Here is a 23,299-nt window from a genome sequence, read left to right as displayed (position 1 = left end):
ACCCAAATCGAAATGGTGTCATATACCCCCTTACCAGTGTCGTCGCAAGGCCTTGCGCAGAGATCGACGCCATCCTCACTACAGGTTGGTCTATACATGGTGTGAGAAACTTCAATCTTGTTCAGAAATCATTTACTGACTCTGATAGCGCCTGGATTGTTTCATCGAATATCACAATTCTATTCAACAAGTGGCTCCTTGACACAGCAGGGTTCAGTATGTCTGCCTGTCTTAAACATCTGAGGAATTTTAAACTAACAATCCTTCAGAATACCGTACTGCCACCTCTAGTCACTCGCATTGACAGAACAATGTGCTAACAATAGTATTCACAGCCATCCTACTAGTAACATGGCACCTCGTTTTTGCCACTGTCGTCACACAAATACTGGCCCGTACAACAACTTACCTCGACAGCCGTCATGAGCTTCCAAACAGTTGGGACTTCTACCTCACCACAGTTCTTCCTATAGGCATTGTGTCTTCCGGGTCTCTGGTTGCCTCCAACTTTGTCTACTTGTACTTGTCGGTGGCGGTCATTCAGATGCTAAAGGCAGCATCGCCCGTTTCAGTCATGATTGTCTCATGGCTATTCGGTGTCATGGATCCAACTATCGGCAAGATTGCAAATATTCTTGTCATTGCTATGGGCGTTGCAGTCGCAAGCGCTGGCATGATTGAGTTTTCTGTCATCGGTTTTATCTTCCAGATGGGCGGACTTGCATTTGAGGCTGTGAGAGTGGTTATGACACAGGTCATGCTTAACGGAGAGGGCTTGAAGATGGACGCCATGGTCGGTCTCTACTACTACGCCCCTGTCGTCGCCATTCTAAACCTTCTTGTGGCGTTCATGATTGAATTGCCACACTTTGATATGGCCGACTTTCATCGAGTTGGGTTCCCCACTCTCTTCTTGAATGCAGCCGTTGCTTTTACACTCAACTTTACCAGCATGGTGCTAGTAAGTGCAAGTCTGTTGCTAATATGTCTGTTACTAACATGCATAGATTGGCAAAACATCGGGTCTCGTCATGTCACTGTCAGGCATATTCAAGAACATCTTGCTTGTTATTTGCTCCGTCATCATCTGGCATGTTACGATCACACCTATGCAGCTTCTTGGCTACAGCATCACCCTTTGTGCGCTAGTTTACTACGCATTTGGCCACGAGAGAATATTTGAGGCCTACTTGGCCATGAAAAGCCGGTCGTCGGATCTGGCAAGGGAGATAGCCACAAAGAATAATAATTTATCTCTTGTGAATAGATAGCTTGAGGGTAGACTGTATATCCCCCCCCGAGATATCATGTAGCTATGAAACTTCAAAGTATAGTTTCTGAGCTGAAACCTTTCCTGCACGACTCAGTTCCATCGCCTCAGTTAGCGTAGCTGGACTAAGCCTTCCCATGTTCCTTACTCGAGGAGGAACAATAAGTCCTTTTGAAAGTAATTCAGGTAGTTTCTTATAAAGCTCTGCGCTGAGGTAATGATTATCCCATATCACCTAAGTAACATTAATATCAAGCACATCAGTAGAATGGATTATGCTATGCGCTTTATGGACGTAGGGGCTAAGAGAGATATCTCAAGACTTACCGGCCAATGGACCGCACCCCTATATGTATGAGGAGTGGGAAACGCTGTGAAAACGAAGACATCTGTAACCTTGACACTTTTGGGTATACCTTGAGTATTGGCTTTCCCAGGTCTAACTGTGCAAAACACGCCACCCTCATTCAAGGCAGCGGCTGCATTTGAGGAGGAGTCGATCGAACCAATAGTGTCGAAAGCATGGCCAAAAGATGGAAGCAGACTCCGGATCTTAGCTACCACGTCAGGGTCATTGTAGTCAAACACGTGAGTTGCTCCAGCCTTCTTTAGATACTCAATGTTTTGAGTGCTGCAGGTAGTTGTTACAACGTAGCCATGTAATCTGGCCAGTTGGATTGCAAAATATCCGACAATAGCTGGCAGCGCCTAGTCAGCATGTCTCGCTAAGCAGTTTCAGGAGCTATTCATACAACTTCCTCCCCATATTAGAATATGGCAATCATTGCTGGGAGCTTCTTTTTGGAGGTTCAGAGAGACCTTTGAGAAAAGCGCGAGATATGCAGTATTGATTGCAAGCGGGATGGCACAGGCCTCTCGAGATTCGACAGTGGCAGGCAATTTAAAGGAAATGCGTTCATCAGCAATACAGTATGTTCTAAAGTTGTCAGAATCCTGCTTGAAGGGCCGAATGAAATGCCGCTGCTCACGAATATGCTCCAAGACTTTTGATTTCCCCTGAACATTATTAGCGAATTTCAGCTAGTCGGAACAGATGCCAGCATACCACCCCACACTAGTGCAGCTATTTTGTCGCCAACCTCTAATGTATTGACACTTTGATGAGTATGCGTCACTGTACCAACAAAGTCGCACCCTAGTACTGCACCATCTCCAAAGGCTTGAAGATCAAAACCGAGTCCTAAGTAGTGTTAAGTGGAAGTTATGCAACGCAGTACTCAAGGAATTCACGATCAGTTGGGTTAAAGGCAGCAAAGTCCACTCGAACGTAGACTTGGTGGTCTTGTAGTCGCGGGAGAGAGATCTTAGCTACAGCTAGATCTTTTCCCTGTTGTATGACCGCAGACGCATCTACTGAAACCCCGGCAATATCGGCCATCTTGTTTATATTCTCGGCGTGTAGGTTGCGATTTGTCGATTGACGAGATCTACCTAAAGCACTGAGAGAGGACAGGTCAGCTAGACATGTGTGAGACTTGCTAAGTGATGCAGATTTAGAGCAAGTTTCTTTTTTCTTTATATGAAAATTGAAATTCGAACTATTGCGATTAATTCTGCACTACCTATGTAAAGTTAGGAACCTATAGCCGACAGCGGATCGGCTGTTGCTGGCTATTGTCGGCTAGATGCATCTTGTGTCCATGATTTCAAATTTATTTATTGAATCCCGGCATTTGTAAGCAAATATGGAACGTATCAGCTCGCTATGACGCAAAACCCCTCCGACAACGTCACTGTTTTGAAACCCAACCCTGTAGGATCTGAGCGAGTAGTCAGACTACACCAACTTATTTTACGTAAGAAACTTGTGCACTTGAAGTAACGAAAGATAGTTCTGTTGGGTCTTGTTTAAGTCAGGTCCTGCGTTCCGAGACCGGCCCAGCGATGGCTTTGCGCAGTTGCATATAAGGCAAGCATGTTAAACTGAATGTTTACAAACTAAGGAACAGGAGAGAAGGAACAAGTTTTCAAGTCACAAAGTCAGCAAACAGGATTCTTGTAGCATCCAGCTTAACACAAATTGTTTGTCATTATCCTTGAACATAGATTAACATGATCAGTACCAGGCTAACGCCACAACAGCCGAAATACCTCAGAAACCATGGTCGCGTATGTGGTTTGTCAGATGTCAATCCATGACCCAAGCACGTATCGAAAGTATACTGCTTTGACACCAGCAGTTGTAAAGCGACACGGGGGACGTTTCCTCACGCGAGGAGATCCAGTCTCGACGCTAGAAGGCGATACATTTAAGAATCGGATGGTCATTTTAGAATTTCCGGATGAGGAGGCAGTAAATAGGTGGTACGAGGACCCCGATTACGCTGCCGCAATGAAGTTTCGACACGAAGCCTCAGTTGGCAGCATGCTTGTTCAAGAAGGCCAACAGGATACGGAGAATCCTGAGCCTAACGTCTAAAGTTTAACTCTCCAGGATCAGTACACCTGCAATAACAACACCTCATTCATAGTCCTATATAGTTACGACCTTGAATTCAAGAGTTATACCAATCCAAGTGACTCGCGTATAAGTACCTTATCCAAGTCTTCTAAAGCTTCAGACTTCAGGCTTCAGGCCTCAGTGACAATCTCTATAGTAACAGCCGTTGTCTACATAGCAGGGCAAAAGCCTAGATGGGTTTTCCAATGACCTCCATTCAGCCTAGCACCCGCACCTTCTGGAAGCGACCAACACTTTAGACCAGTCAACTTTACGGGACAAGATCCAAATCAAAGAGTAGGACGGCCAAATGAAATGGAAGGAGAGCCTCGGGCCCAAATATTCATTTAACAAGCCACCTAACAAGCTCTTTGCCGCTAAGTCTAGCCCAAGGGGCTTTTCTCAGGCATATTTCACACATTTACTGGCAGCAGAATCATATAACTGCTCTCATTCAACGGCATTTCTAACAGACTAATCTTTGAAGTGTCCATCTTTGGAGTGTCAAGCTGTCTTGCTGTAGAAGAAGGTTTACGTGTCTGCGTTTCTCCGAAGCCCAACCTAGCAGCCGCTGCCCGTTTTATTATGTGCATTAAAAAATTTACGTTTGACTTCTGGACTTACCCGCCGCACAATACGGCCTTGTCATGAAACAGTCACATGTGACATACCACTCAGGCTCTGACTCTTGGGTTATTGGCTGCATCATCTCAGCAGTCGCGGTACGCCTCATGACAAATTTCCCCCTTTTCAAGAAACGGACAAAATAAAACAAAACAAAATAATACAAAATAAAGAAGGGATCGATAAGCATGTCAATCATATCATCTCTTGCTTGCGAGTGGTACCAGTCATCTAAAGCTATCGCAACAAATCGGACTGGCGGCAACTGGGCCTTTATATCTGGGACAGCTGCGAGGTTGAAAGACAGATCTGCGCAATGTACTACAAGGTTTGTATTATACCTGCCGGTCGGACTCGCAAGAATGACCGCGTCCTGGCATGTACTATTGCCAGTAGTAAGGCTTGAAAGTCACGGCAGAGAAGAACGATTATCATAGCTAAGTAACGCACGGCCATATCGAAGTTAGCGGAGTACCACGATCTCATTTCGCGGCAAGATCTACCGTAGATTAAAGTAATACAGTCTCCGTCTGCACAAAGGTTAGACCTACATTATACCAGACTAAATGCACTTCGCCCGATTTTAGCAAAAGTCAAGCTTGAGACAAGCTAGATCGTACGGGGAGTAGTTCAATGTGTGAAAGCAAGCTTCAATCAAATTCATCCTATTTAGAGCACCTCAAATATGCACAGTTCCTGACATCACTACAACAGCACTGCCCCCCAAGGTGACGTCGTCAATAATAGTCCGGCCGTCCTCAAATCTAGAGTTCACCTCAACATGAATGTCGCTTTTCCTACCCATCTCCACGCCCTGCGTGATGTTGAATTTGACCATTTGTCGGTGAGGCTGCTGTTTCATGGCCAAGTATGCACCCAAAGTTACAGCAGCAGATCCTGTAGCTGGGTCCTCGGTTGCCAATTCTATCATACGCGTTCTGAAATGTCTGGTGAGAACTTCTTGTCCCCTTGAATCGTTTGCCAGTCCAAGATTGGGTTCATCCAGAGAAACATAGTAATAGCGATAACAGAAGCTTCTTCCCCAGGGTCCCTCATCCAGGAGTAAGCCTTGTATAGCCTCTCCGAAGTCTAACCTTGATGCTGTCGACACTTGAGACAAGTGTTCCAGGCTAGGCAATTCAACCAAGAGAGCCGTCATGCCTTTCACAATGCTCACAGCTGGCGCCCGCATCTCTGCTTCGCGAATAGTACTATCGGCGCTCAACGAGGAGACTATTTGAGCAAATGCTTCTCGCTGAGACAAACTTTCTGATCTTTCGGCTCGAAGATCCAAGACATTCCCCAAGTTCCGGGAGTGGATATGCAGTTCATGGGCGACCTTCATGCGAACTGCGTTGGATTGTCCCGCTCCAGTTTGCTCCCCAGGAAGAAGGCTGATTGGAAACTTCCCTGCCTTCAGTTGTAGATTTTCGATTTGCCAACCAAAGTGATTCAGGATAACATGAGCGGCGCCAATGCTTGGATGACCAGCAAACGGCAACTCTCTGTCAGTGGTAAAAATGTCGACCCGGCAGTTGGCTGTCGATTCAGACTCAGACCTTTTCTCATCGTTTGGCGTATAGACAAAGATCGTCTCAGATAGGTTGAACTCGCGAGCAATTCGCTGCTTGACTGCAGTGGACAGCTGAAACCCCAGGGTCGACGGAAGCAACACCACAGCGAGGGGATTGCCGTAATAGATTTCCTTGGTGAAGACGTCAACCGTCATGAAGTCTAATGTCGACACATCGTGACCGCTGTCAGAACGACTGTGCACCAGAGATTGTGCAGTTGCTGCCATGGTTGTTCTCAATGCCTTTGAAACGAATGCGTTGACGCGAAACTGTCAATTATAATCCACAATAAGCATTTGGCAAGGTCAGCCTGATGGGTAGCGGATGCTGTGAAGTAATCAGGTGACAATGCTAGGAAGGAAAAGTTCTAACATCCATAGACAATCCACGAAGGCTCCGGCTTCGGCCTGGATTACCAATCGACACCTGCATTACTAATGGTGTTTTAGAGCTTCTGCTGTCGTGTATATACGGCTATACTCGGCGCAGAGCGCGGCATAGACCATGCCCGATGTCGCCAGAACTCTTTTACGGAACTAAGGCATACTGCCACTGATGATGGAAAGACTGATGCAGAGGAGATAAAAGGCGTACCGAGCCATCATCGAGGGTCAATCGGATCTTCAAAATCACCACGATATCACACCGCAGGCACCATGTCCACCAAAACCCCAATCAACACAACAGAGGCACCAAAAGCCCTCCCCGGCATCTACAACCAAGCCATTGTCGCAAATGGCTTGGTGTTCTGCTCTGGCGTGGTTGCACTTGACAGCGATACCATGAAGATTAAGGAAGGTGATGTGAAAGCCCACACTGTAAGTAATACGCTGTCCGTTTAGGTTTAAAGCTCTGTCACGCTGACCTGGTATGTAGCATGATATCATCAAGAATCTCTCTGTCATCTTAGAAGCTGCTGGCACAACGATTGATAGAGCCGTTAAAGTGAACGTCTTCTTATCTAACATGGAAGACTTTGCTGCCATGAATGAGGTGTATATGCAGTATTGGGGTGACGTTAAGCCCTGCAGGACGTGAGTAATAAGCTTCTCAGTGCCATACGACTTATCGTGGCTATTTCGTTCTAATCTGGAAGCTGACACAAGGTTATAGTTGCGTGGCTGTAAAGACTTTACCGTATAATACGGACGTGGAGATAGAGTGCACTGCTATTCTGCCTTAATATAACAGTTAATATATTATGTTGGTGACAAGGCTACGGTCTCGAGGCTAGCTAAAGAGAGTTATGTGAGGGCAAAATCGCCGAGTATAAACAGACGCAGAGGTAGATAGCTTTCAGCGGAAAATTTTAATAAAAAAACGAGGTTCTGCCCGGGCTCGAACCGGGGACCTTCTCGGTGTTAACGAGATGTCATAACCAACTAGACCACAGTACCTATTACTGTTTGTTGAAAGACGTGGACAAAGAGACTACCATATTCAGTGACCATGGACATGTAACTTGTAGGTAATCTTTCAACACAATTTTTACTGATCAAGACTGATCGCTTCAAATGTCCTCTTAAATGGAATGATGATAGAGATATCCTCAGATTATTTCGCAGTGATACATTGTTTAACTAACATCGGAACTCCCCCCTTCACTCTCGTCTACCAGTGACAAGATCGATATCTGTTAACCGCCAAAAGGTTGTCTTGTTTCTGATCTTCCACCAGCAAACGTTGATAACAAAGATGAGTGTGCCAAGGTACTTCAGTACAAACGTCTCTGGCTTAAAGTGTGGAATGAAAGCATCATAACCTAGAGAAATTGTGAGCTTGATTGTCGCAAGTTTGATTAATCCACTTACCATTGAAAATGATGACCGACAATGACACAGTCAGGGAGAAGTATGAACCGAACGGCTGGAGAAATCCAACATATGGCAATTCTGTGACTGCAATTCCTTGAGCCTTCAAGGCATGGCGGAATCGGATGTGGGTAATAAGAACAGCGACCCAATTGAGTACAGCAAAGACTGTCACAAGACTAACGAAATAGCCAAACACAGCGGATGACGACTTGCTGGCGTTTAGATACCCCATGGCAATAAACACGGAAGCAAAGCCAACTGCATAGATAGGATTGCCATTGTCACGAACCTTGGCAAACAAGCGGGGTGCCTGGCCGTCTTTAGCAAGACCATAGAGGGATCTTGAAGCGCAATAGATATCTGCTACCATTAGCGATGGATTTACACCATGAGTATCAAGGATGGGTACCTGAGCTTGCAGCACTGAGTGTGAATACTAATAGGCAGCCGTTGATGATATCCGCGAAAACATGTACTCCAGCAAGGCTAACTGAAACAACGAATGGAGACGCAGCTGAAGCATTGTGTTAGCGACGACTTGGTAAGTAAATGTATTCAGAGTTCTTTACCGCCGCTGGTAGCCTGTTTTGTGGCTCCGATAAGTTGTTCATTGTCATAAGGAACCGCCATTCCGAGCACCAAGACACCGATGATATAGAAGCAAGCAATTCTCCAAAATGTTTGCTTGACAGCTCGCGGTACGTTCTTGCGTGGATTCGGGGTTTCACCAAAAGTCATTCCAACGACCTCAGTGCCCTACAAATGGGAATTAGTAATGATACAAACGTAGTACAATTATTGGTACTCACAGTAAATCCGAAACAGGCCTGACAGCAACAAGCCCAGAATCCAAGGAATCTTCCCAGAGAACCTTCAAGTAGATATTCTGCAAACGCTCCAGGGTCTCGCCAGTATCGGAAACCGGATCGATCGTGATTTGGTCCACCTCCCATCGCGACGACGAAGGTACTAAGGATCAGAACACACATGATAAGAATCTTGGCGCAGCCCAGCCAGAATTCTGTTTCACCAAAGCTATTAACGTGCAGTACCTGAGGGATTGTAAGCGTTATCTACCAGGTACAAGTTAGACAGACTCACATTTATCGTCACAATGGCAATTCCGAAAACCGTAATCCAGATGGCTACATTGAGATCTGGTCTCCAGAACTGCAGGACAAGACCAGCAGCTGTGAGGTTCGTCGGTGTAGCCACGATATACTTGAGAACGTAGTTCCAACCAGTCGCGAAGCTGAGGGCAAGGTTAACGAGGCATGAATCACACTTGTAGCTGATAGAACTCACCCAAATGCAGGGTCAACCATACGAGTTGCATATCCTCCAAAACCTTTGTTCATTGGCAGAAACGTTGCCATCTCACCAATGGCTGTCATGACGAAGAAGACGGTACATCCAATCAAAATATAGGCGATCAAGAGGCTGCCAGGCCCTCCTCTCGATAATGCACTGCCAGTGCCGATGACTAGACCTGTTCCGATGGCGCAAGCTATGGAGAACATGAAGACATGACGGGGCTTGAAGTCTCGCCGAAGGTCATTGACATTATCCATCTCTCCAGGTGTATTCGAGCCGACTCGATTGATGTCTTCGGTCTTTTCTTCCTGTTGTAGCTCCGCCATGGTGACTGTGTTGAGGAAGATTAAATGAAACGGATTGAAAGTGTTGATGCAGTGACTTCAGCTCTCGTGAGTTTAGCGAGGGCACTGCTTTTTATCGGCTTGACTCGTCCACCTCAACGTTCACGCTAACAGGAACTGTTAGTCAATGTTCATTCTACTAGACTCGGTTCCCCGGACCGAGCTACCAAGTTCAATCGTTGTCCCATAGTTCCAGGCTACTTGGCCTTATCGTTACATCTCAGAGGCACCTGACATCTTTGAGAACGCCGATAGCGAGTTTTTGGCCAATCTAGATTAAGAACTCGAATATCTCTGCGATCTGAATCTTGGGGACCGCAAAGAAACTCCACTGTTTAGAGACGATTACCCCGTTACCCCATTCCCACTATCTTTTTACCATGATAGCCCAGTGCTTATCTGGCCCCACATACCGAGATGATTACCCTGATCCCTCGGTGTGGCTGCCCGAGTTATCATTACTTGGTACTCACATCCTCGGTATCTCACAAATGGACAGCAAGTAACTATCGACACCAATCATTGTCGGTCCATAGATGAATATCCGAGGGAGTTTGTAATACGTGGCAGAATAGAAAGTGTATCTGGTCGACTTGTGCGTGCTAGACTAGGACCTCGGACAACAGTCCTTGTAGTTTCGACTGGCGTTGCTTGAATCGCATGACTGCTGAATTTTTAACTATCCCTCTCAGGACATCAAATCGTGTTACGTATCTCAAATCTGACAGCTGATCAATGTCCACTCCAAGCACGTTGCGATCTGACTTCATGCGAGTTCCGAGTTGCACATTTCATCAGCTGGGATATCCATCCCGTATGTTGTACATGCAACAAATACATACTGAGTCCAGGATTAAGTTCACACATTTATATGGTCCAATGTAGCTACAAAAGTAACTGTCCAACAACCATGTGACCCTTAGCCCAACGAGCCTCATATCAGCTTGAATCACAGTTTGTGCGCTTCAACACGTGCACTAGGCTGGGCTTCCTTTCTGAATCCCAATCGCACAACATAATCTACAACTTTGGCCACCGTTGCAATGTTGCTTTGATTCAGCCCCGAAATATTAATTCGACCGTTGGGTGGGAGGTAGATGTGATGGTCTTCAACAAGAGACTGGCACTGTTGAGGCGTCAGATTGAGGTATCTGCAGGCAGTGATTAGATCTTGCAACAGTTTCAATGTGGGACAGCTCTTACGAGAACAGTCCATTTTCCATCAGTATGTGATCCCACTCTCCCGGTGTCTACAAATATTTAGTAACCAATCGTGCCAAACACTATCAAAACCTTCTCCTACCTTGAAGACTTCCACCAAATGGTAGTGAAGTTGCTTTCGTAGACTCTTCAATCGTTGCTGCATCTCGGACAGTTCTTGAAGCCTGTGATAGCGCGAAATTGTTATTCCATGTTCAGATATATCGCGTTGTGAGCATGGGATAACTCACCATTCATCTCTGAGATGGTCCGATTCGAGAATAATACTGACTAACCGGCTGCCGTAAGCAGGTGAGGAAGAAAACTCCCATCGTATTAAACAGCGTAGACGGTCGTGGACAATCGCTGCCGTTTCTGGATTAGGGCATACAGCGTGAAGTACACCACAACGTTCTCCATACAAAGCAAAGTTTTTTGAGAAAGACTGGCAAACAAACATCTCAAAGCCAAGGTCAGCAAACAACCGGATTGCATAGACGTCTTCAACAATGCCATTACCCAGGCCCTGGTACGCAATGTCAAAGAAGGCAAAGTGGTCGTGTTGTTTCATGACCAGAGCGAGCTTCTGCCATTGTTCTTTTGTCAAATCAGCGCCTGTGGGATTGTGACAACACGCTTGAAGAATGAAAACACTCCGAGATGGAGCCGAGTTGGCTGCCGATAAGATAGAAGCGAAATCGATGCGACGCGTTTTGGAGTCGAGGTAGGCATATTCGATGACTTCCATTCCAACCAGTTCGAAAATGGGCTTGTAATTCCCCCAGGTTGGAGTACCAAGGTAGACCTGTGGACGAGGTGAAATAGATTGACTCAGCGCCAAAGCGGCGATGTGGTTTGCGCCTGTGCCGGAGATGGTCTGTACTGATGCAACCTGACGTGTGTGAGCAAAGTGTGACTGTTGGTTTTTTTTTGGGAGAAGCTTACATGGCCAGATTTCAATCTTTGGCATTCTTTTCCGAACATAAGATGGGCAGCATGGTTCAAGAATTGTTCATTGCCTGTTGTGAGCTCATACTACGCCATTAGTTATTGAACAATTTCCCAACGTCTCATGCACTTGGCAAAAGCTTACATCATGACCAGGATCATTCTCAGCTAATAGAAGCTTGGCCTGAAATCCGCCAGGCAAATTAGCGCTTGATAATCCAGCTTTCACTGGGGCATACCTGTGCAACAGCCTGAAGCTCGCTGTAGTGGCCACTTTCGTTTCGATAGATACCAACACCGAGATCGGTTTTCTCTGGTGATGGGTCTTGATCTGCCGCCTTTTTGAGAAAGAACATGGGGTCAGGAGGACCTTGTTGGAATGATTCGAACATCGTGGATTAATTTGATTGCGTATGAAGAGTGCAAACGAGATAAAGATTGGTGGTAAATGAAAGTGAAGTCATATTAATTCAACCTCGAATGGAGCACTTAAATTAAAATATACTGGCTCAAACTAAGCATTATTTGCCGAAGCAGAGGCCGAGGTGTGTTGTGGAGGATCGATACTGCCAAGATGATAGTTCGGGAGGTGAAACCGAGCTGTACATCGACATCCTCAACTCGACTCGGTGGCCTCCACCGAGCTTGGCTTCAACGAGATTAAATGGAACTCGGATAAATTCCCCAGAAATTTCCATCGAAATAATCTTGTTTTGCATTGGGATACCTGACTCAAGATTCACAGACGATTCCTAGTTTTTGCTCACAATGTTCGCTTGCCCAAATAATCTGATTTCGAAAGTTGCTGCTGGACAGCTATGCAAGGTAAGTTCAAGTCATGGTCTCCTACACGGCGGAATTCATTACTCTTACCTTACATTTTGACACAAGTCACTGATCTAACCTTGAACATGGCAGGCTCTCGGCGTGCGACTTGTCACGAACCCTCAAGTTGTGCAATTAGCTAGAAATGCTAGCGCCGACAGTCTCTTCATAGACCTCGAGCATTCTACCCTTTCACTCAACGATGCGAGCACTTTATGCATCACAGGCCTGAACACAGGCATTACACCATTCGTCCGAGTACCACATCAATGCGGCAATGGCTTTATACAGAAGGTTCTTGACGGAGGCGCTATGGGTGTAATCTTTCCCCATGTTACGAATGCCAGTAGGTTAAAAACCTACCACTTGAATTGGATCCTTACTGATTTCATAACTCTTCAGAGGAAGCAAAGGATGCGGTATCTATCTCCAAATACCCACCTCAAGGGTGTCGATCCATGACTGGGCAATTACCCGTCATGTCCCTCAAAACATTCCCTCAAACCCAGGTGATCAGCGAAACCAACACTTTAGCGTCAACCGTGTTTGTCATGATCGAAAACGCGTCTGCAGTCGACAGTGTGGACGACATTGCGGCAGTCGAAGGTGTCGACGTAGTTCTAGTCGGATCCAATGATTTAGCCATAGAGTTGGGAATCCCTGGGGAATTCCGCCACGAGACTTTTCGTCGTGCTCTGACTCGCATAAGTGAAGCGTGCAAGAAGCATGGTAAGGTCATGGGCCTCGCAGGTATCTATGATCAACCAGACATCCATGACTGGGCCATTCACACGCTGGGTGTGCGGTTCTTGTTATGCCAGCAGGATTCGGGCTTGATCGCTGGAGGTGCAGCGAAATGCATGGCTGCTGTCGAGGCTGTTGAGCGTGGTTCTTCATCACAGCCCGATAATAAGACACATGGATTCAATGGGGCAGTTGGGAAGATATAGCTGCAGCACCTTGGAGCATCAGACTAGGTTTGAAATTCAGTAACTTTTTCATACATTATCATAATATAATATTGATTCTGCAGTTCTAGTATTACCAAAGATAAGTAATAATACACCTGCTCTCCAACAAGCTTTAAAAAGAAGCATAGTTCTGGGACATATGTTCCAATATTAACTGAACTGTAACCCAGTCTCCGACGGTACCAGGAATACCGCCCGAGATTCTGTATCCAGCCAACATCTGCCCGGCCCTCGTATTCGGGGAATTAATGGTATTTGCAATACCATCCCAATCCACAGGGACCATCCTGTTGTCGCCAACATTTCTTGCCGTGTACCTATAGAACCATACCCGATCACCTTTGGCTCCGATTGCCCAACAAGCTCTCCCCTGGACGTTACCAATGGCTGTGGCTAGATAGTTTACCATTTGGGCCCGAATGTTCAGGGCAGTATCAGCACTTGCTCCGCCCTTTCCCTCAAAATACATAAACGTCCTTCCAGGGATATAGCCTGGGCCTGCTAGATTCACATTGATCTCCCTCACAATTAGATCCGCTCGTGCTCCATTCTGTTGGCCTTGGAGTGGGTACGCTTCAGGGTTGATGAGGAAGTCCATATCTGTGACTGGGTAGAGAATGTGAAGTATGCTACGTGAACGGTCAGTTCATTAAATACATCAGTCGAGTACCAAGGAAAACACTACTTACGCATTCCACACTCCATTGACATTATGCTCCACGGCCAGGTAAGCTTGGCCGCCTGCTACAACAGTTCCTGTGAGGGTGTGAACATGGCCACCGAATTGAGTCAAGTCGTTCTGTAAAGCAAGCAAAGCTCGGCGTTGAGGGATTAGAGCCATGTTAGAATCTTTGAATAATGGTGTGATATTGTACTTGTAGTGTTGCAATTGCGATGATGAATGAAAGACGAGCTGAATGGCCATCACCAGTTTATATGTGCTCGAAATAAGGCTATTTGCAGTTGAACAATACACCTTTGTCTGCCCTCTATGTTCTAGTCTAGAACGTTCGACGAGATAGCTCCTCCACTAATTTTTGTGTGAGCTTTGTAACTTGCCGCTCGCGATGTCGTGGCAGGCTGATAAGCACGACACGCCATCATGCACCTGGATGGATGAAGGAGATCAAAGGGGCTGGTTATGTCTCAAAATATTGGAAGCACTGTCAACTTAATCGGTGCTTCCTCCGTTATTGTGGCTGGCTGGCTATGGTGAGCTATGCCACATATTGAGGCTATTGGTCTCCTATCACTGCCGCCTGAACATGCATGTTTCGATCCTACCGGACTTGCCGATGATATTGCTCTTCTAGTTGCCTAATAACAAATCCAATACCCCCACTTATTTAATGCATTGATCCCTTCCAAGTTAGGCCTTCCTACGCTCGATGCCACGGCATCAGCTGAAGTGAGACAATGCAACTAAATGACCAGAGGAACAGCTAAGAATGAAAATGAATAGAGACTATTGTAACGAGGCCTGGTTCTTCGTCGGAGTAGCATCCACTATCTCAGACATTCGACCTTATTGAATAGCTTACATAGCTGTAGGAGATTGATAGCCCGGATCATTATCTCCACAGGAGCTTGTGGCTGGCTGCTGAGTGCCCGATATTAAGCTGAGTTACATCGTTCTGCGGCTGGAAGTGTGCATATGCACTATTTCTATAGTCTGAGTGACGTTGCTAGATTACCACTTACCTACAGGGTCCCGAGACTGATAATAGGTCACTGGTTCTGCGGGGTTGGAGTATAGCTAATCCCATTGGGGTTAGCCTGATAAATGGCTACTTTTCATGGTCCTGACGTGGTGTTGGAAGTTAATCTCCTTCACCTCACTTCATATCAATCTTATACAGACGCAGACTGCACTTAACTACACCAGATACTTACACGTGACTTTTGTATCCTCATACATTACGTTATACCCACCACTTACCGCTTTCCAGATGCGCTCAAGAGCCGGCGGTAGTGCCTCGCAGAAACAATCAAGGCGGCCCAATGTCGCGTTAGTACTGCCCCTTGTTCTCAATAAAGCCATCCAATTTTACGTAGAACAATATTACTGACCCTTAATCCATGTTCAAAGTTGTCTACAATGTCGGGAGCGAAAGGTCCGTTGCTCTGGCACCTGTCCTTGCAACCATTGTATCCGCCGCTCGACGGACTGTGTTTTCGATCAGGATGACCGCAAGATCTTAGTATCTGAGAAGTAAGTCCCCACCCCGGAAGGAAACATGGCCAATCCATTTATTGAACTTTCTTATAGCCTTCTGAACGAGTTGAAACGAAAAGCGGAGGAATTAGACGAAATGCGAGGGCCAGCCAAGAAGACTCCAAGACCATCAGGAAGCGAGGGTAAACAAGTCTCGACAATCTTCTCAATAGTCTGAAACGCAAGCTTACCATGTTATCCAGATGTGCATGTCGCAGAATCTGAAACAGATGTAACTGCCGAAGACGTACTGCCTCAAATGACCAACCCTCTAGTAACACCCTCATCAAAATTCGTGGTAGATATCCAAGGGAGGAAACGCAAGCTTATCCTAAAACACCACATAACTCAGATAACTAACGAATATAGGCTTCCTTGGACCTTCTTCAACCTGGGCATACAGTCGCCATGTCATGGTCATGATTCGACAGGTATGGTCCCACTCTAGCATATCACTTTGACAAGAAGCTGAGATAGACAGTATGTTGACCAAGAAACAACACCAGAGGTTCCACTCAACATTGATGGACATGCCTTTAATATAGAGCTTCCCCGCATGAGACAAGCTGGAACGTTGATCGACATAGAAAGTCTCCCTTCACTTGACTACGCCATCTACCTCACAAACACCGTCAAGTTCCACATAGCCCAAACCTACCACATTTTCGAGGAATCTCATTTCATGCGTGGTCTCTTGTCGCTATACAACGACGGGCCACCTCCCTTGACGTCAGATAATCGGATGTGGTATATCCAGTACTTCCTTGTCATGGCAATGGGTAAGGGACTTCTTACTCGGGGTATGTCAAAGGCCGGATCACCCGGTAGCGAGTACTTTTTGCGAGCAATGGAGCTTTTTCCTGACGCCAGCGGGTTGTATCAAGATCCAATACTATCTATTGAGGTATGCTGCGGTCTTGCGTTATATCTTCAGGCTGTGGACCATCGCAACAGTGCTTATGTATATGTGAGACATTCTTCTTGAACTATCATGTCATATTGTTGACTTCTTCTAGCTTGGATTGGGATTGAGGATAGCCCTGAGTCAAGGTCTCCACCGTGACATAGTGGGTGAATTCTCAGATGATGCCGAAGTCGATCGGTATCGCAACGCGTGGTGGACGCTATACATTCTTGACCGCAAATTCTCATCTTTGATGGGTGCTCCGAGCTCTGTCCAAGATAGCGACATCTCTGTACCGGTACCGGGGCAACTTGCTGGATCACGGAAGTCGAATGCCCTCGATATGCATATTAAGCTGTCAAGGCTCATCGCAAAAGTTCTCAACAGTGTGTACTCTATCAATATGCGTGAAAACAATGAGCTAATATAGACGCAGCGGTGTACGGGATTGACGGAAGATTGGATGATTCATTCCCCAAGAATACTCTAACAATCTTGAAAGAGCTCGCTGCCTTGGCCGCTGAGTGGAACTCATACCCAGACTTGAAATTGGACGGTCAAGGTCCAGTATCACGAGTCTCTGCTACGCTCAATCTTTGTTACCACCAGGTACGTCTCACCTCAATTATTGCCCAGCAGACGACTAACAACGCCAGTGCATCGTATTAGCAACGAGGCCCGTTCTAATGTGTCTCCTGCGAGATAAGTTAGAGTTGGACAGAAGAGAAAGTAGGTCGACGTTCGAGATTGCCGAGCCTATCAAAGCTCTGTTGAAAGCTTGCTATGACTCGGCGCACAAGTCTCTCCGTATCTTGGCCACGTTACAAACCCAAGATCTTCTCGGTATGAAGTGTTTACCACATGTGAATTACAACTGGCTTAAACTAACCTTGCCAAGAACTCTTTCTACCATTCGATTTGGACCACACATTTTCAGCAGGTTTTGTTCTCGCTCTTATCTCTACCGTCCAGCCATTCTCAGACGCCATGTGCGACTCGTGTTTCGACGCGACAATAAACATTCTCGATACATTAATTGCTGGTGGTAATCTTCCTGCATGTTTCCGACGTCAAGAGATGGAGCGCTTACACGACATGCTACATCTGATAAAGCAACGAGAGAGGATATCACCGCAACCTAATGTGGACCAAATCCCTGGCTTTGATGCACATCGAGGAGAACAGGGAATCTCGCCAACTCAATTGCTCGCTGTGACCAATATGCTGGGTTCTCAGCCATCCTTTGACTTGGATCTTGATACGGTAAATAGCTGGTTGTGGGAATTTGCTGGTGTTGGGGATGCGCCATCATAGATTGGACTTTCTTTCTTGGATAATTGGAGTATATTTGGAAGACCAGGGTTGTAGATCATGAAATTTTAATTGGTTTGACTTTGAAGACACGCACTCATCACGCGTACGATGGCGTTGAGTGGTAAATCAGGATCTATCTGTCCCACTAGAATCGTGATCAGAACTCAGCAAAAACATCACGAGAGCCACTGATGAGTCAGTGACTTGGGTTGTGGCTGCATACCGTGATCAGAATCCTCTGTATCGGCCACCCGCCCACATAATAGAGTCCATTGTGCTAGGCAGCTGCTTACACACATGTTATTGTTGAGAAAGTTCAGTAATTACTAAGGTTACCTTTCATCGGAATATTTAATATTTTAATCTAGATGGATTATATTGGTAATCTTTAAAACTGAGAGGGTCAGGGCTTTGAACTTACAGAGCTATTTGTTGTTTGCTTTAACTTTAAACGAAATATGCCTTCAGCTACCGTTTTAAAAATCTATAAAGAAGAGAGTACATGCCATGAAGGTCGATCTTCAACTTGGCAAACAACATCTCCAACTTTTACCAACACCAGCCTTTCAATACACATCTACATAATGGTTTGTTAATTCATATGTACCCAAGACTCCGTGAGGAAACTAACCATCATCATCACACGCCACAGCAACCCGTCAACAACCATTCAGACTATCCCAGCATGGCCCAAACTCCAGGTTTGTTGCCGAATGCTGTTCAGAACGCTCCCGACGAGTCATGCCGTGCGCCCATCACGACAGATGCACTACAGGCATTGCCTGATAATTCGATAACATCCCCAAGAACTACAACCATCGAAGACCCCATGGGTAGTACCAAGGTAACCATTAACGTTACAGGTACCGACGACATGAGTACCAACAACATGAGTATCAGCGACATGAGTACCAATGTCGAACTCATTCGCGACAGGGTTACTTAGCATCTGGCACAGCACCCACATACCGACATCCACAAAGTTCACGCTGAGTACATAACAACAGTGGAGCGCATCCGAACTCTGCAGAAACTGTAGGAAGTTAACAATCGCGATATTGAAAATTACTCTCCTGAGACTGGGGACATCTATTCGAGGCGCAAGTTGAGGGTTACACAAGCAAAGCTAAGAGTAAGCCTCAAAGCTGAAAAGGAACGAAGTCGTGTATTGAGCGAGAAGATAGAGACAGAGAAGCAGCTGCGCAGTATTTTGACTGCTTCTCGGGAAATTTGGAATGCCCTGGTTCGCAATGAGAACGAATCAGTCCGTTGGTAGTCGAGGTCGTGTGGTCATTATGGTAATTGCGGCTTGTCGAGTTTTGAAATACCTAGCAATAGACCAAGACAATTTTCTTATTATCATCATAACGTTTTGTTATTTCGACTTTCTTTAGAAACAAGCATTAAAGGAGATAGCAAAGATCCTAAGAAACGCAAATAGAACCAGCATCAGTATTCCCCTCATCAAAGGTGCCACCTATACATCAGTTCCTAGGTTACACTCACTCGATCTTCGTCAAAAGCTTCGTTGTTTGGTCTTGTCAAGGTATGACAACTGGCAAGCCACAATGTCTCTATCTCATCAAGTCCTAATTCCTTACCTATATCCAACACTTTATCAGCCCGTGTGTGGCAGAGGGCGTCTTTTTCATCCAACAGGCTTTGATCCAACTCGGCGAATTCTTTGCAGGCTGCTCACTCTTTACCCAAAAGGACTCCAGATAAATTGTATCGCAGTGTCGACCGTTACCGATTCCAATTCATTCTTGTAGTCTGGGCGGCTAACACCAGAAGCTAACCCGGCATCTAAAGTAGCTGGGATCTAATAAGAGATTACAGTCCGGAATCCTCTCCAGTTCTAACAAGAAGGATAGAATAACGTGGTACTATTTCGATACAGGGGCGGTCACAATAGTCGAAATCATTCTCTCCCCTACGCTTAGCAGGACAGTATGACGGGCCTTGTACGTCTACTTGATTTCCTATGACCATGTATCATGATCGGAACAAATGACGCATTGTGTATCCGTGCTGTTGAAACAACTGGACAGTTACTGGGCAAGGGGCGCCATACTTCGGCGGCTCTACTCGAGTCAAGGTACCATGAGTCATACTTAACAGGTCTGATGATATCACTCGATAGTATTTTTGAGAACCTCCGATAATGTGCTGAAAGGTCATACAATCCACCATCAAATTGCAGTGGCTTCGTGAGGAAGACACTACATTGGAATTGGTGGTCAGCCATTGCACAAGCGCAGCCAGGTTCAGTATAGGTACCTACCAATATGGCCATTTTTACTGTCTGCACCGTCTCTGTCGTGAAAGTATATGATGAATTCTTCACTGTGCAAATCAAGAATGCCTTCTGGCGCTAACTCGAAAGCACCATCGTCGTTCCAATGACAGAAATATGTTTCCATATCGTGCTACACAAATGCCGTCATCTCGAAGTAAATTTGTTCCATCTCCCTTCGAATAGCCATCTTCGCTTCTTCCGCCAAGGAGTCTTAGGGCGGTGTTGTCGTTCTCATGTTCTTGGAGTCGCTAAGCAACCATGCTGTTAGGCTTTTGTGTGATTGCCTTAACTGTTCGCTTGCCCATTCGCGTAGTAAGGCGTGACCCAGAGCCAAGGGTTCGATGTCATACCGAGTAACGGCCTGTTTTGTTGGGACTGGTGACGGACTCTAGTTTCCCATTGTGAGGTGCACTTGAGCGATATGTGTGGAAGAGACGATGTGAATGACTGATATAGAAGGAAATATATATGCATAGAAGACAGTATTTTTATTGACCTTTATGATGACTTGATATGTGTTTAAAAAAAAGGAGGTTTTGAGTGCAATCTCCAACTTCGCAGTGGCGCATACGCTTGCACCACACATTTATCTTCGTCTCTAATGTCAGGAATATCATAGAACTCCAAATCTGATTACCTGTCTCTTAAGCTAGCATACACATGACAGGTTAATGTGGATTGAAATCAGTGTAATCATTACATTTATGACTCAAGCTACTTACTAGTGAAGCCTTACTTGTGCGGGTTATCCAGGCAACAGATGCCCCGTTCTCTGAACTAGTTGCCTCTCGATTCGCTATGCGGTGACGTAGAACTCGCAGTTTATGACTCTTTGTCGTGGGTAGTCTGTTTGAACAAGTCAATCATATTTTCTGCGTTGAATCAGTGCCTCAATGGTTGACTCCTGCTTGTTGTTGGATTATGCAGACGATTTGGCCATGTGCACAAATACTTAGAGCGAGACCGATCCAATAAGAGAGTCTCTGAATTAGAGTTCACTGCAATGCTATGTCGGCGCATGCTCAATCGGCCTGCTACATCGTGCTCAGCCTCACCCATATGTTAATATGAGTGAAGTACGGAGTACACTTGCCTACAGCGCGAAATTGAGCCAATTAGACTGGCGTATTAGCCGACAACTGCCCAAACCCACGTCTCTAATCCACAGCATGCCATGGGTCGTTTTCCCTTGTCGAGAGCTAAGCCTTGCAGTCCCACCTTGGACAAGCGGAACAAGACTTGCAAGGGACATCTGGCAAATTACAGGAACTCTGCTTATCTCTCCCTCGAATGCATTACTTCTGACATTAGCGTATTAAACTTTACACTATCATTAGAAGGAAGTTTCTAAATACATTCTTAGGAATCGCTTCTCTCGCAGGCATACTCAGGTCTACTTATTTTACGCATCACTTAGTACTCCGACTCTTTGCCTGCCTACTTTATCTCAACAGAAGGCAAACATCCGTAGTCATACTTGCGCTTCTTTCCCTACTCAAAAATCACAGGCTCAGCAGCTACGACCCTCAAGTTTATGCCCGTCATGAACGCCTCCTCCAGAGTTCTGTTTCACGCGCTAGGCACGTCGTCATTCATGTTCAGCTTCTACCTTCTCACGACATGGGATTCAAATTATTCGCGTTCCTTTGGGTGGTACTTCCAGCTTCTGACTGTCGTGGGCCTCGCCTTATCTCTGGTCACATTTTCGCTGGGTCTCGTCGCAGATCTAGTACCAGCCAATACCCTCTCCAAGGCCAAAGACGCAGTCGCAGTCCTTGCGACCCCTCTTGAGGTCCTGATCGCCGTCTTGTACTGGTCCATCAGAATGCATGACCCTTCATTACTGATGCCAGAGGATCTCGTAATTGATCCGTTACCTGACCTCGGCTTCCATCTTGTCCCAGCTGTTCTACTGGCTCTGGATCTAGTCTTATGGAGCCCACGAGCGACTATCACTACACGAAATATGATGTCTCTAAGCACAGTTCTGGCTGTCGTATACTGGTGCTGGATTGAGTTTTGTTTCTACAAGAATGGCTGGTAAGTTGATATAGAGCATCCGTCTCAACCTCTCTTGCTAATGATCACACAGGTATCCGTACCCAATGATGGATCAGTTCTCAGCCATACAACGTGTTGTCATTTTTGTTGCATCAGCTGGACTATTGACTGCCTCGTCGTCCGCGCTTCAATATGTGCATAGCAAGGTCCATAGCCCTACGACAAGGAAGATCAGAGCTGAATGATAACATATCACTTGTGGGTCAATAGAGGGCTACTGGCAGGCTCCTTTCCCGCTTGAAAGAGTAACTTTAGCAAAAAGAATGTTACATAGGGCTGAATTATACTCGTCGTTTTGCGTATCTTCCATTGTAACTTTGGAATCACTCGACCTGGATATCTGAAGCTTGCAAACCATTTTACAGAACACATTGCAGCAACCTTTCCATGTCGCGACACTGCAGCTACCCTTGCCATCTGCTCTTCTGTAATTTGTCCCTCGAGCGGCCGACAGAAACCAAAAATAGCAGGTATCATAGGAAAGGGCTGAGTCTGGGCCTAAAAGCACAAGGGTAGTGCATCGTATGGCATGAGCACTTAACTAGCGTGGCCCCCAAATGAGTCTAGACGTCTTCTCGCATACCGTAACCTATCAGGCTCGGACTTTTGTTCCGTAATTCCCTTCAGGGTCGGTGTAGGGCAGAATTCATTCTCACATGCTTCGACGCTGGAGATTTCGGCCAATTTGTGTAAGACGCATCCCAGACAAGCTTTGGATGGCGCACCAATCCCTGGACTACTCTACAGCATGATTACACCCACGAGGCATGGCTATCATGTCAGGCTGTGAAAACTCTAATCTTTGAGCGTTTTCATCCAATTGTCCAGCAGTGATGAGCAACTCCGTGTCTTCTTCGGGCGAGACAGCCTATCACAGCAATGCGGCTCATAGCACACTTTGGGAAAAGTTCACCATCTGTAATTGAGTAGTACTGACAGTAAGAGAAAAAAAATTAAAAAATTTCAGCGAGGTATGGCAGTTATGGCATGAGATACGCAGTGAGTGAATTATCGTAGTTTGTGCCACTGCGCCGCCTTAGGCAAAGTCTTTGATACCAATAACAAGGGCATTCACTATCAGGGTAGCATCCAACCCTTGCCAAATAATGGGTCTATCAACAGGGGCAAGGAAAATAGATTCACAGCTGAGACCCCCCATGT

The 23,299-nt window shown here is 46.0% G+C and overlaps 12 protein-coding genes and 1 non-coding gene across 13 annotated transcripts; 7 read left to right on the top strand and 6 right to left on the bottom strand.

Annotated features, from left to right (window-relative positions):
* Positions 1–12: 12 nt before the first annotated feature.
* Positions 13–1,271, top strand: FGSG_11453 (uncharacterized protein; the record flags this gene model as incomplete). The annotated part of the gene is made up of 4 exons (XM_011327463.1): positions 13–101; positions 149–216; positions 336–961; positions 1,008–1,271. The coding sequence occupies 4 exons, from the start codon at positions 13–15 to the stop codon at positions 1,269–1,271; spliced, it is 1,047 nt and encodes a 348-aa protein (XP_011325765.1).
* Positions 1,272–1,530: 259 nt separating this feature from the next.
* FGSG_11454 (uncharacterized protein) lies at positions 1,531–2,669 on the bottom strand (the record flags this gene model as incomplete). Its single annotated transcript, XM_011327462.1, has 5 exons — positions 1,531–1,548; positions 1,598–1,968; positions 2,023–2,287; positions 2,371–2,471; positions 2,522–2,669. The coding sequence occupies 5 exons, from the start codon at positions 2,667–2,669 to the stop codon at positions 1,531–1,533; spliced, it is 903 nt and encodes a 300-aa protein (XP_011325764.1).
* A 327-nt stretch (positions 2,670–2,996) lies between these two features.
* On the top strand, positions 2,997–3,710 carry FGSG_11455 (uncharacterized protein; the record flags this gene model as incomplete). The annotated part of the gene is made up of 2 exons (XM_011327461.1): positions 2,997–3,044; positions 3,417–3,710. The coding sequence occupies 2 exons, from the start codon at positions 2,997–2,999 to the stop codon at positions 3,708–3,710; spliced, it is 342 nt and encodes a 113-aa protein (XP_011325763.1).
* Positions 3,711–4,837: 1,127 nt separating this feature from the next.
* On the bottom strand, positions 4,838–6,156 carry FGSG_11456 (uncharacterized protein; the record flags this gene model as incomplete). Its single annotated transcript, XM_011327460.1, has 2 exons — positions 4,838–4,854; positions 5,157–6,156. The coding sequence occupies 2 exons, from the start codon at positions 6,154–6,156 to the stop codon at positions 4,838–4,840; spliced, it is 1,017 nt and encodes a 338-aa protein (XP_011325762.1).
* Positions 6,157–6,585: 429 nt separating this feature from the next.
* FGSG_11457 (mmf1) lies at positions 6,586–7,112 on the top strand (the record flags this gene model as incomplete). Its single annotated transcript, XM_011327459.1, has 3 exons — positions 6,586–6,747; positions 6,806–6,963; positions 7,043–7,112. The coding sequence occupies 3 exons, from the start codon at positions 6,586–6,588 to the stop codon at positions 7,110–7,112; spliced, it is 390 nt and encodes a 129-aa protein (XP_011325761.1).
* Positions 7,113–7,252: 140 nt separating this feature from the next.
* Positions 7,253–7,326, bottom strand: FGSG_20787. Its single transcript has one exon. It is a non-coding gene; the product is annotated as a tRNA-Val (tRNA).
* Positions 7,327–7,530: 204 nt separating this feature from the next.
* On the bottom strand, positions 7,531–9,383 carry FGSG_11458 (uncharacterized protein; the record flags this gene model as incomplete). The annotated part of the gene is made up of 6 exons (XM_011327458.1): positions 7,531–7,691; positions 7,741–8,166; positions 8,313–8,499; positions 8,553–8,795; positions 8,845–8,995; positions 9,049–9,383. 6 exons carry the CDS (start codon positions 9,381–9,383, stop codon positions 7,531–7,533), a joined length of 1,503 nt encoding a protein of 500 aa, XP_011325760.1.
* Positions 9,384–10,600: 1,217 nt separating this feature from the next.
* On the bottom strand, positions 10,601–11,941 carry FGSG_11459 (uncharacterized protein; the record flags this gene model as incomplete). The annotated part of the gene is made up of 6 exons (XM_011327457.1): positions 10,601–10,651; positions 10,705–10,786; positions 10,853–11,493; positions 11,547–11,636; positions 11,695–11,733; positions 11,789–11,941. 6 exons carry the CDS (start codon positions 11,939–11,941, stop codon positions 10,601–10,603), a joined length of 1,056 nt encoding a protein of 351 aa, XP_011325759.1.
* A 376-nt stretch (positions 11,942–12,317) lies between these two features.
* FGSG_11460 (uncharacterized protein) lies at positions 12,318–13,324 on the top strand (the record flags this gene model as incomplete). Its single annotated transcript, XM_011327456.1, has 3 exons — positions 12,318–12,374; positions 12,468–12,720; positions 12,777–13,324. 3 exons carry the CDS (start codon positions 12,318–12,320, stop codon positions 13,322–13,324), a joined length of 858 nt encoding a protein of 285 aa, XP_011325758.1.
* Positions 13,325–13,457: 133 nt separating this feature from the next.
* Positions 13,458–14,186, bottom strand: FGSG_11461 (uncharacterized protein; the record flags this gene model as incomplete). The annotated part of the gene is made up of 2 exons (XM_011327455.1): positions 13,458–13,974; positions 14,035–14,186. 2 exons carry the CDS (start codon positions 14,184–14,186, stop codon positions 13,458–13,460), a joined length of 669 nt encoding a protein of 222 aa, XP_011325757.1.
* A 1,257-nt stretch (positions 14,187–15,443) lies between these two features.
* FGSG_11462 (uncharacterized protein) lies at positions 15,444–17,778 on the top strand (the record flags this gene model as incomplete). The annotated part of the gene is made up of 9 exons (XM_011327454.1): positions 15,444–15,459; positions 15,548–15,557; positions 15,615–15,703; positions 15,930–15,991; positions 16,042–16,464; positions 16,577–16,850; positions 16,895–17,073; positions 17,121–17,307; positions 17,363–17,778. The coding sequence occupies 9 exons, from the start codon at positions 15,444–15,446 to the stop codon at positions 17,776–17,778; spliced, it is 1,656 nt and encodes a 551-aa protein (XP_011325756.1).
* A 601-nt stretch (positions 17,779–18,379) lies between these two features.
* On the top strand, positions 18,380–19,054 carry FGSG_11463 (uncharacterized protein; the record flags this gene model as incomplete). Its single annotated transcript, XM_011327453.1, has 2 exons — positions 18,380–18,715; positions 18,818–19,054. The coding sequence occupies 2 exons, from the start codon at positions 18,380–18,382 to the stop codon at positions 19,052–19,054; spliced, it is 573 nt and encodes a 190-aa protein (XP_011325755.1).
* Positions 19,055–21,620: 2,566 nt separating this feature from the next.
* On the top strand, positions 21,621–22,323 carry FGSG_11464 (uncharacterized protein; the record flags this gene model as incomplete). Its single annotated transcript, XM_011327452.1, has 2 exons — positions 21,621–22,117; positions 22,170–22,323. 2 exons carry the CDS (start codon positions 21,621–21,623, stop codon positions 22,321–22,323), a joined length of 651 nt encoding a protein of 216 aa, XP_011325754.1.
* Between the last annotated feature and the right edge of the window lie 976 nt (positions 22,324–23,299).

Source organism: Fusarium graminearum, chromosome 3 (genome assembly GCF_000240135.3).
Source record: "Fusarium graminearum PH-1 chromosome 3, whole genome shotgun sequence".
Lineage (NCBI taxonomy): Eukaryota > Fungi > Ascomycota > Sordariomycetes > Hypocreales > Nectriaceae > Fusarium > Fusarium graminearum.
This window is presented reverse-complemented; position numbering and strand designations above follow the sequence as displayed.